Source organism: Polypterus senegalus, chromosome 7, assembly GCF_016835505.1.
Source record: "Polypterus senegalus isolate Bchr_013 chromosome 7, ASM1683550v1, whole genome shotgun sequence".
Lineage (NCBI taxonomy): Eukaryota > Metazoa > Chordata > Cladistia > Polypteriformes > Polypteridae > Polypterus > Polypterus senegalus.
The window spans coordinates 116,129,583-116,142,394 of record NC_053160.1 but is presented as its reverse complement, the minus strand read 5'-3'; the positions used below and the strand labels follow the sequence as shown (position 1 = coordinate 116,142,394).

The 12,812-nt window shown below is 38.2% G+C and overlaps 1 protein-coding gene across 1 annotated transcript in view; it reads right to left on the bottom strand.

The window, feature by feature from the left end:
• slc39a8 (solute carrier family 39 member 8) overlaps window positions 1-12,812 on the bottom strand; it is a 73,447-nt gene that overhangs the window by 28,639 nt on the left and 31,996 nt on the right. Inside the window, exon 2 of the mRNA XM_039759181.1 lies at window positions 4,529-4,712. Coding sequence (XP_039615115.1) covers window positions 4,529-4,712 — 184 coding nt within the window. The remainder of the gene's footprint in view (window positions 1-4,528; window positions 4,713-12,812) is intronic.

Below are 12,812 nucleotides of genomic sequence, written 5' to 3'. Positions count from 1 at the left end.
GCACAATAGTGTAAGTGCTTCTGCCTTACAGATCAAGAATTTTTGATTTGATAACTAATCCCTGCAGAGTTAATTGTCAATTGTTAGTTGCCCCATTTGACCCTGTGATGGACTGGCACCCTGTCTTAGTCTTTTTCCTGCCTTGCAACTCAATATTGAATAAAGCATTTTATGAGAATATTATATGCCACTTGTGCCTCTGTGCCTTTTAGGATTATAAACTAAAAAAAACAGTAAACTCAAGACAGTGCTTTATCCTGAGCTGTCACATTTCTCTCTTTCACACACTTTCTCACAGGCACAAATTTATCACATCACCAATTAAACTATCAAAATATTTTAAACTGTTTGTGAAAGTCAGCACATTTGTGTGAAATCTGACAAAAATATGGCAAAATATTCTACTTAAAATTGAAATTTGAAATCACAGTACTGTGAATTAGTAAGGCAGCACTGTACCTACTAATGATTTCTTAAAAACAATATCAACTCTGTAACATATTTCTTTGTAGCAGTGCTACCTGCATATTCCATATGATAATGCTTTCTTTGATACCACAAATGATCAGTGAAAGCACTTGAACTGGCTGACTTCATAGTGCATAATTTTGCCTGTAAATTCAAAATGAATCAACTTTTGCAAAAAGTTATAAGTGGCAGCATGGTGGAACAGTGGTTAAAACTGCTACTCAAGGAGAGCAAACTCAAAACTGAGCAGTGTTTATGGGGTTTTTGAACAAGTCTATGCAAGGTTTTCTTGCCCATTTTCTTGCACAAAAATGTGTTGGTTGAAATGAATCAAGACACTGAAAGTGTAGCCGTCTGACTGAGAGCACCCTGCAAGGGACTGCACAGTGCCTTTTACTACCAGGATAGGCTTTGATTCCACGCAACCTGACACTTGGATTAGGCGGGTTCAGAAAGCTGAGAGAGGGGGAATAATTTCAATCTTCAAAACAGATTGGAAGCTTAAATTAACATACCCTAGGAGGTGCCCCAGATAGAGTGCAGTATAGAACCGGAAAGCAATGATAGAGAGTCCAAAGTGACACAGTCATTCTGCAATCTTGGGAGGGAGAATATAACAGACGTCTCTAGAGGTTAGACAAGTGGTTTATAGCATCTGTGTAAGCAATCATAGCTTCAAATAAAGAAAAGTCTGATTAAGACCATTTGCTGAGTTAAGGCTAGAACCAAAACGATATAAATCGATTGCTTTGCAACACACTTTTGAGCTGGCACTAACACTTCCAGGTTGTAAATATTTTTGCTGCACTTCAAGATTATTCTTTAAGTTGTAAAGCTTTTTAATGTGTTTTAAATATTTGCTAGAATTGCAGAATCCTAGAAGAAGAATGTGTATGCTAAGGAAATGTTACGTTTATTGTTAGATTGCCCAGTATCAAGTTGGTTACACTTTATACCAACTTAGTTTGCCAATGACTGATATAATTATCACAAAGGAAGTTCGAAGTCTGCTACTGTAAAATGTTACAGTGAAATGTAAAAAAGTCAAGTTTCATGAAAGGTATTTTTTTGCTTTAGCTGGTCGAGGAACACAAATACCACTCATTTATACAAAGAAGAAGTAGACAATCATAAATAACATAATTCATTTTGGTTTGATTTTTTTGGGTCAAGGGCTACAAAATATTTTTGCAAAAGAGTATTTACTAAGGAGAATTCAGAGAAGGAAAGATTGAGAAATTGATACTTTGGTGAAGTTTGTCAAGCAGAACAACTTTAACCTGCTAGCATGAAACCTCGCTTTCACACGCAAGATTACCTCACAGTAACATATCATTACTTATGTGTTGAAGCATTCTGTATAAAAAAAAAAAGAATGCACTAATGCAGCGTTTCTCAACCTTTAAGTATTTGCGACCCGAGTTTTCATAACAGTTTTAATCGCACCCCCCAACATTGTTTTGAAATGTAGATGCATATTTTATTATACCTATTCAACTTTTATCGACATTTATCTAACTCTGTATTTATTGTTCTAGTATCAGAATGTAGTTTAAGTTAATTTGTTTTAGTTTCAACAGATTTTTTTTCATATTTTTGACTCTTTTTTTCTTTTTTTCACATCTTCGCGCCCCTCTAGGGGGCCCCGCCCCACAGGTTGAGAACCACTGCGCTAATACTATCATTTTTTTGAGACTTTCGAATTTTAGTACTTTCATTATCTCTAACCTGCTGTGCATGTGTATCACATGTATCACGTAATGTTTGTGAACCTCTTTACGACATTCTACTTTGTCATCTGCTCAGTCTTTTATTTCCAGCCCCGGGTGTGGTTAAATCTCTTGGCACAAAGGCTTGTCTTGCAGGACTTGAAAGTATCTCTCTGAAAAAGTTATATCTCATCCCAGGCTACAAAGTCTTGTCTCGTCCCAGGATTTTTTTTATATAACAGAGAGATAAGAGTGTTTAGGTGTGTGTAGGAGTGCAATGGCATCACCGGCCAAATTCTGCTTTGTACCAAGTTCTGCTGGCATATACTTTACCTTACAGTAACTTTGGCTTGAAAAACCATGTTAAATGATCTTTTAATGTGACCATTTCGTTTAAGTATGTCATAAAGTTCAAGTCCTCTATGGCCATTCTCCAGATAACTATGTGGTCTGTAAGTTTATCAAAGCAGGAAATGAAATCTTTAACTTAGTGATGTACTTTCTGCAGTGATCATGACATTTTTTATACAAGAATTCAGAAATGGTTTACATTTATTAGTACTTTTTATCCGTACCTCTGAGAATGGAGTTATGAGATGCATTGCCAATAACAATGCCAAGATAACACATCAGTTTACAATGCAGGCCATTCAAAGCACTATCTTGACAGCACAGAAATTCACAGAAAAAAAGCCTTTTTTTTCAGTGTATTAAGCCTTCTTTTCAGTGCATTAAAATCAGTCACACTAATGATTTCAGCATTATCGCGGTTCTCAGGCATCTCAGTCTTCACAGATTATACAAACTAGCCAATTCAGAGGCAGTTTTTTACATACTGTCAGTATATAGTTAAGGCAATCCAGCTGTACAGCTGTACTAAAATACCGTAATAATAACATTTTCACTTTGTGTTCAGTGCCCTATTTAGATTGTAGGTAATGTCTGTAGTGTCCAAATAGGTATGGCTTGCTACTATGGAACTGCTGTGGTTATTGTTATGTTACACGCGTGCACACAGGGGACAGTTTAAGGGCTCTGGTAATGATAATTTCCTGCCACTCCATGGCATGGCACTGTGTGATAATGCCATTTTCTCTTTTTCTCTCTGCAGGCTGGAAGATTGTACCATCACTGACATCACTGCCAGAGGGACTGATAAATAGAAGATCTGCCAGCTTTGTTCAGGTCGCTTTGGCACTTGTGTCTAAGAAGATGTTGCTGAAATTTGTTGCATGCTTTTGTTATTTTCTTTCATTCAATTATATAGGGTCACCAGAATGGTGCTACAACTCTTTATCTTTGTTAGTTTCATCTTTCAAAATTACTATCATAGTGTTCTGTTGGGAGAGTCCCTGTGAGGATGAATTATAATACACTTGGGGTATATGCCACCAAAAAAGCAGATCTTGTGCTTGAATGGACATTGACACTGAAGACAGTGGTTGAAACGGTTGTTGAAAGGAGCAAGGATGGAAAGGGCACAAGTCAGTTTAAAAGAGTCCTGTCAGGTGTTTCCTGAATTTCCAGCATTGTACCCAGTGCTCCACATGATCCTGAATTGGGTTTAGCTGAATTTGGGATGACATACATGCATATACTATCCATCCATCCATTATCCAACCCGCCACATCCTACCTACAGGGTCATGGGGGTCTGCTGGAGCCAATCCCAACCAACACAGGGCGCAAGGCAGGAAACAAACCCCGGGCAGGGCACCAGCCCACCACAGGGCACGCGCACACACACACACACACACACACCAAGCACACACTAGGGACAATTTAGAATCGCCAATCCACCTAACCTGCATGTCTTTGGACTGTGGGAGGAAAACATACATATACTAAATTTACCCAAATGCACACAGACACACATTCCCTATATTTCAAACCAGTGAGACTCAAAATTAGTTAAATGTGGAAAAAAAGGGAAAAAAGGAAATAAAAAGAAAAGTACTTTTCGTCAATACTTTGTCCTAAACATATACAGTATCTTTCAAATGTAATTTATTACTGTAAGTCATCAAAGTTATTGATATATATAAAGGTAACAGACTTGTGGGCTACCAATTTTTACACATACTGTACAAATATGGTCTTATATGAAGGTTGGGATTCTAACAATATATCTAAAGTTAATAATTTTATATGAAGGTTGGGATTCTAACAATATATCTAAAGTTTTTTTTTTTTTTTTCCACCAAATATTATAACTTAAATGCCACAAACATTTTTCCTTGCAGTTTAAAGTCAATGAATTCTGAAAGCACAAGATAAGAAACATCAAATTATACATAACGTTGTTAGTTATGCAGATGATGACTGCAACCAGGCAGCAAGTGCATTTCTCACCTTGGTAAGGTAATGGTTTATCAGCATGAACAGGATCAACATTTGATTCTGGCTTTCTGACGACACAGGGACGAATAATAACTTGTTGAATTATTGCAGGGCAAATACTCTTTAAGTTTTCTGCTGTTATTCGACTATGATTATTCATTCCATACAGTGAAAAGAAATCATTGACTGATAGGCACTGAAAAACAAAACAGAAGAATACAATAATTACTCTGCCAAGCAAAATGACCTCCTAAAACATAAATACTATGACAATTACAGATACAGAAATATTTGAAACATTTTGTCCAGAACTAGTAAATGATAGATAGATAGATAGATAGATAGATAGATAGATAGATAGATAGATAGATAGATAGATAGATAGATAGATAGATAGATAGAACTGTATTGGCCCCATGTTGGAAATTTGGCTTTGATCAAACATATCTTAAAAGTAAAATTTACTATGCAATTATACATCAAATACATAGACCCAAGAATAAAACATCAACATTTCTTGAGATGTACTAAAAAAAAGTCAAATAGTTGTTTGTGCAAATCATTCAGTAAAGTTTTGTAACTATTCAAAACTTAAATCATAAGATTTAGAAAGAAAAACATTTCTTTTTGTCTTGCTTAGAAAGGTGTATACTTTAATAGTCGGTGTTGTATTCTTGAAACTGAATGATTTTTAGCATTGTCCTCCACTCCAGTTTTAACCTTTGCCCAGATTGGGTAAACTGTATTCAATATGAATTGTATTATAAACTTACATTTTCCTCTGTAGCATAATTTTTTATGGTCTGTTTTTGTTACTGCTGAATTCACGTTCTTAATGTCTGACCGTGTGCTTTAAACCCATTAAATGTTTATGGCACAGCAATTACTGCCGGATGCATCATCATATTAAACTATTTCCTATGTGATATGTGCTATCTCAGTAATGTTTTTAAAGATTATATTCAACATGATGTTCTCAGCAGTGACTCTTTTTTGGAATAATATCTGGTTAGGTATTGACAGAATTTCTTTGTAAGTGAACAACTTTTGAGTAGCACTCTGCAATGTTATTCATTGGTGGGGTATAATATGCTCTGCACTGTCTGCTTCTCTGTACTGTATTTTATTTCAGTAGTGTTTGAAAGTTCAGGAAAAGGAATGCATTTGCACCAGTTTTTTTTTTTTTTTTTTCGTGTGTTTAAATATTCGGCATACTTAATAAACAAAAGGTATATTTGCTATCATGCTTTTGGATTGTTGCATATTATTCTAAGGAAATTGCATGAGTTCCACTCTTTAAGAAACTATGCTTGATGACAAAACAGCTGCACACAAAAGGAGACCAGCTTAAGCATGTGAAGTTTGCATGGTCAGTCTTGGTTGCATTATTGTGACTTGAGAGGTAGTTATTGGGCTTGTCACAGAAAAAGAATATAACTGGGTAGGGTCATCACAAGATGACTGCAGGACAACAATTACAATTACAATGGGTGAACAACAATGGACAATAAATCCCTGATCCATAGATTGACAGAGGTTGGGTTGTAGTGATGGCATCTATTATTTAGCCTACCTATGATCATTTGCCATCATCAACTCAGTCTCACTGAAATGCACCATCTCTTGGATTTTTTCTACTAATTATAAGAGATGAAAAAACTGGTCATACACTGGGTGAACTTTTGTGGCTGGACTGACAAGTGCCATATTCCGAAAATGACAACGTCTGTTCACATACAACTGCTGTCTTCTTACGCATCATTCTTTATCTACCAAGCATGTGTGAGACATTCCGACATATCAAAAACAGTTAATGCCACACTCTCCTCAGAAAATTAATTTTCAGGAAACTATGGGATCCTGTATGACATGACATGACATTGTTTGTATCTCCAATTAGGAAATTTTATTCCACAATTATTAATTACTAAAAACGCAGTTGTGGATCTGGTTTTGGAATTATTTATTCTTATGTTATGTAATCTGTTTTGCAAATTGAATTTCATGCCGCAAGAATCTTATTTGTGGCAAGCACTGAAAAAAGATAGTATCTCAGATTTTTATTTTGCTGAATTAAATTAAATAATCAAAACAATATATGAGGCTCACTTGAGGAAACACTAGAGTTGTTCAACAAAATTTCTCAACGAATTTCCTAGATTTGCCAGCAACTTTGTTAGCCAAATTATTTCTGGAAAATCCAACATGTCACCAGCTTAGGCAAACTTTTTTCATGTTTTTTTGTGAGGCCTTGATATCACAGGGCTGTAGCAGCCATGTTGAATGAGGTTGTCATTACCTGATCATGCATGCACGGAACTTCCATGTATATGTACCGTAAGTGTACTCCATCTCATATTTTACAATGCTGCCCAATCTGTTTTGCGCATGTATGAATAATTTACAGTGAATGCACGCTTGTCAGTATCTGGTGAGTACCTACCTGTTTGGTAATGCAGCCAGATCGGAAGCCTGCATGTTTTTAATAAAGTACAGATTGGATTGTGACAGTGACACTCACAGAGTTCCAATCTTTGGGGCAATGATTAGCCTACATGCCCACAGTTAGCCTAATTGTACAATCATTTAGCCATGCAGTGTGGCAACAAGTCAAACCAAACATCAAAGGAGCCGTCCCTCTTCCATACTGAAAGTCAGAAAAAAAATGAGACCCTGTGAAATAATAATAATAATAATAATAATAATAATAATAATAATAATAATAATAATAAATTAAAAAACTTTAATGACAATAAACTATGAGAATACAGTGGAAATGTTGACTTTAATCTCAACATAAACGGCGAGAATAAAGTTTGGAAATGTCGAGAGTAAAGTTAACATGTCAACTTTATTCTCAACATGTAGTTTTTTTTTTCCTTCACTGTGTCTATATTTTATTTTCTTCACAGTGGCCCTAATACGCTTCCAAAGAGCTATACCACAAATAGCATTATAAATGCAAGTTGCAGTTTTATTATTTATGTATATAGCTTAGCTTGAAGCAAGGTCCATGTTAATGCAATTTGCCTGAATGATGGTTCAGTTGGTAAAGATGTCATCACCAAGTTGCACTTGTTTTATTTTATTTTATTTTTATTCAGTGCATACTGTGTAATACATCTGGGTTGAAGTCTTGAAGTAATAGTATTGTTACTATTTATTTTATTGTTATTATTTATTAGTTTAAATATTATGCAGTTTAATGATAGTAAAGTTGTTTAAAAAGTCACTTTAACGTGTCAGTGGAAAGAGATTGTTAACATTGAGAACATTATCATTGTTAAAATGAGTCATAGGCACCGCCATGAGTGGCAGCTTTTCCAGCAGCTCCGTGTATAACTTTAAATTTCTACCTTTTTCTCTATCTCTCTGATCACTCCTATCACTTTCTTTTATGTGGATTCGTTTCCTGGACACTTTTTACTACTTGGATATGGATTTTTACAGTCCGAGATTCGTCTATTCAGCTAGTCAACTTTTAGCACTGAGAACAAAGGCCCGTGTCAGTGTGGTTTCCTATTTACCTGACAAGGTAAGAAGGCGGTATCGTGGCAGCAGAGCCGGCGCTAAGCTAAAGGCTAAGCGGCTAGCGAGGAAGTGGTGATACAAGCCTTCGGTGCCTTCAGTGATACTAGGAAATGTGAACTCACTACCAAATAAGATCGATGAGCTGGCTGTGCTGGTGAAAAATGTCAGAGAATGCAGTTTGTTCTGTTTTTATGAAACGTGGCTAACAACTAGCATCCCAGATGCTAACATGGAGCTACCTGGGTTTAGCACAGTTAGAGCGGACAGAGACGCAAATACCTGCAAGAAGCGGAAAGAAGGAGGACTCGCTCTCTATGTGAACACAAGGTGGTGCAACCCTGGACATGTAAACGTTAAAATCTCCACTTGCTGCAGGGACATCAAACTGTTGGCCGTAAGTCTGCGTCCCTACTACTTGCCCAGAGAATTTGGACATGTCATTATTGTTATTGTTTACATCCCTCCTCGGGCGGACATGGAGATAGCAGGTGACATCATCTACGCTGCTGTTGCTAAACTACAAACACAGCACCCCGAGGCGCTTGTGCTAATCTCTGGAGACTTTAACCATGTGACTCTGGACAAAACATTACCTGTCTTCTCCCAGTATGTGGATTGTAACACCCAGGGAAATAGGACTGTTGACCTACTGTATGCAAACGTTAAAGACGCATACAGCGCCACCCCGCTGTCTGCACTTGGGAAAGCAGATTATAACCTGGTTCTGCTTCAGCCTCACTACAAACCAAGAGTGAGGGAGCGACCTACAACCACACGCTCATTCAGGAAGTGGTCTCCTGAGGCAGAACAGGCTCTGAGAGACTGCTTTGGAACTACGGACCCTTCAGGGGTCATATAGTGAGAATATTGAGGAGGTTGTTGACTGCACTACTGACTACATCAACTTCTGTATAGAGATTGTAGTTCCAGTAAGAACAGTATGCTGCTATGCTACCAACATGCCATGGATTACAAGTGACATCAAGGGCCTTTTGAACCAGAAGAAAAGGGCTTTTAAAGGCGGTGATCAGCATGAGCTCAAGCACGTGCAGAAGGAACTCCGAGTCCAGCTCAGGGAGGCAAAGGAGCAGTACAGGAGAAAGCTGGAGCAGAAGTTGCAGAATAACAGCATGAAGGAAGTGTGCGATGGGAAGAATATCATCACTGGCTACAGCTCAAAGTGGAGTGCCACCATCCAGAGAGACGTGGAGAGAGCAAACCTGATGAACAACTTCTTTAACAGGTTTGACCACCCCAATCCACTCTCACTTCAGAGTACTGCATCCTACAACCATCCTTCTGCTGATACCAGAAGGAGTTTCCCCCCCACCCACAATTACAGCAGCCCAAGTAAGCAGAGAGCTGAGGAGACTTCGTGCCAGCAAAGCAGTGGGTCCAGATGGTGTATCACCACAACTGCTGAAAGCCTGTGTGTCGGAGCTGGGGAGTACACTACAGCACATCTTCAACCTGAGCATGGAACAGGGGAGAGTCCTGAGGCTTTGGATAAACATCTTGCATCACCCCAGTCTCAAAGGTATCATGTCCTGGTAAGCTGATTGATTTCTGGCCTGTCGCTCTGACGTCACATGTGATGAAGACCATGAAGTGGCTGCTGCTTCACCACCTGAGGCTACAGGTCCGACACGCCCTCAACCCTCTGCAGTTCACATACCAGGAGAAGGTGGGAACGGAGGATGCCATCATCTATATGCTACATCGATCCCTCTCCCACTTGGACAGAGGCAGTGGTGCTGTAAGAATTATGTTTCTGAACTTCTCTAGCACCTTCAACACCCTCCAACCTCTGCTCCTTAGGGACAAACTGACAGAGATGGGAGTAGATTCATACCTGGTGGCATGGATCTTACAGACAGACCTCAGTATGTGCGTCTCGGGAACTTCAGGTCTGACATTGTGGTCAGCAGCACAGGAGCGCCACAGGGGACTGTGCTTTCTCCGGTCCTGTTCAGCCTATATACATCGGACTTCCAATACAACTTGGAGTCCTGCCATGTGCAAAAGTTCGCTGGTGACACTGCTATCGTGGGCTGCATCAGGAGTGGGTAGGAGGAGGAGTATAGGAACCTAATCAAAGACTTTGTTAAATGGTGCGACTCAAACCACCTACACCTGAACACCAGCAAAACCAAAGAGTTGGTGGAGGATTTTAGGAGTCCCAGGCCCCTCCCGGATGTGATTATCAGAGGTGACTTTGTGCAGAGGGTACAGACCTATAAATACCTGGGAGTGCAGCTGCATGATAAATTGGACTGGACTGCCAAAACTGATGCTCTGTGCAAGAGAGGACAGAGCCAACTATACTTCCTTAGAAGGCTGGCATCCTTCAATATCTGCAATAAGATGCTGCAGATGTTCTATCAGTCGGTTATGTGAGCGCTCTATTCTACGCGGTGGTGTGCTGGGGAGCCAGCATAAAGAAGAGGGACACCTCATGCCTGGACAAACTAGTGAGGAAGGCAAGCTCTACTGTAGGCATGGAGCTGGACAGTTTGACATCTGTGGCAAAGCGACGGGTGCTGAGCAGGCTCCTGTCAGTCATGAAGAATCCAATGCATCCACTGAACAGTATCATCTCCAGAAAGAGGAGCAGCTTCAGCAACAGACTGCTGTCACTGTACTGCTCCACTGACAGACTAAGGAGATCATTCCTCCCCCACACTATGCGACTCTTCACTTCCACCAGGGGGGTGGGGGGGTAAACATTAACATTACACAAGATTATAGACTGTTATACCTGCCTCACACTCTCCACTTTGCAATTTTTTAACTTGCACTGCACTTTTATTGCTCTTTAATTAATATTGTTTTTATCATTATCCTGCTGCTGGAGTATGTGAATTTCCCCTTGAGGATTAATAAAGTATCTATCTATCTATCTATCTATCTATCTTAACAGAAAGTGTACTTGGTTTACAAAAAATATTTACTATTTATTCCTTTTCTAAGACAAGTTCAGTGCAATACAACTTTTGACAAGCACCTCTGGATATTTTACTAAGTCTAAATTCCTCTTTGGATGGTTGAAAATATGTTGTCAAAATTTTCGTTGAACTTGTTTGCAAAATTTGTTCAATAAAAAGGCTCTATATTTTGACTGCAACTGTCATACACTGTGATTCCTTCTCTTCATTAGTGCCACCCCCTTCAAAACTATCATTTTATGGGGCCATGCAAACCTGTATTAATACTTGTGTGCACATTAAAATATTTTTTTGTACAATGTACAATTCTCATGACAGTGGAATAGGTTATTCTTAGCCAGTCTACTGCACTAATTGCAGTGGAAAATGTGGTTAACATCCACTCATGCATGAGAAAAAAATACTGAAACCGGTGTAATTTTGAAAAATACCATGCTGCAGAATCTTGGTCATACTGCCCAGCACTATATATATATATATTTTATGGGGTGCCGAACAGGCAATTACTATGATTTTCAGAATATATAAAGTCATTCCTAAATATATAAAGTAATTCCCGAATTTATAAAGTCAAAGCCTGATTATATAAAGTCAGCATCAGAATATATAAAGTCATTCCTGAATATATAAAGTCAGCGTCAGAATATATAAACTCTTTCCTGAATATATAAATTTAAAGTCAGATTATATTGATATTGATTGAAACGACTCAGGCACATTTTTAGTAAACTCAATGAGTTCCTAATACAACATAATGAAATAAGTTAACAAAAACATCTTCAGAAAAATATTTTTAAAAAATCCACTGTTCAGTTAATTCATTCAAAATGATGTATGTGCCCGGCATTTTGAACACTATACAGTATTTATTTATTCTTTTTGTATGGGCACAATTTTGGACGAACCTCACAAGCCTGATCGACTCTGAGTGGCTTCTGTCGAAGTTTACCTTTCACTAGTACGAGTGAAATGATAAGCACTGAAATTTTATGTATTCAGGAATGATTTCATATATTCCAACACTGACTTTATATATTCAAAAATGGCTTTATATATTCCGAAGGTGACTTTATATAATCAGGCTTTGATGTTATATATAATCGGGAATGATTTTATATATTCTGATTCTGACTTTATAAATTCAAGTTTTTACTTTATATATTTAGGAATGACCTTATATATTCTGACCCTGATTTTATATAATCAGGCATTGACTTTATATATTCCACCGCTGACTTTATATAATCACGTTTTATATATATATCTATATATCTATAATAATAAAAGGCAAAGCCCTCACTGACTGACTCACTGACTCACTGACTTATCACTAATTCTCCAACTTCCCATGTAGGCAGAAAGCTGAAATTTGGCAGGCTTATTCCTTACAGCTTACTTACAAAAGTTAAGCAGGTTTCATTTCGAAATTCTACACGTAACGGTCATAACGATTGACAACGTCCACCATGTTGAACTTTCTTATTTATAGCCCCATCTTCACGAAATTTGGTAGGCGGCTTCCCTGCACTAACCGAAACCGATGTACTTACTTATTTTGATGGTATGACGCCACTGTCGGCCGCCATATTGAACTTTCCAGCATCACCAATTTTCAAACTTCCCGTGTATGTAGAAGGCTGACCCCATCTTCACGAAATTTGGTAGGTGGCTTCCCTGCACTAATCAAAAACGATGTACGTACATATTTCAGTGGTATGACGCCACTGTCGGCCGCCATATTGAATTTTCCAAACATCACTAATTCTCCAACTTCCCGTATAGGTAGAAGGCTGAAATTTGGCAGGCCCATTCCTTACAGC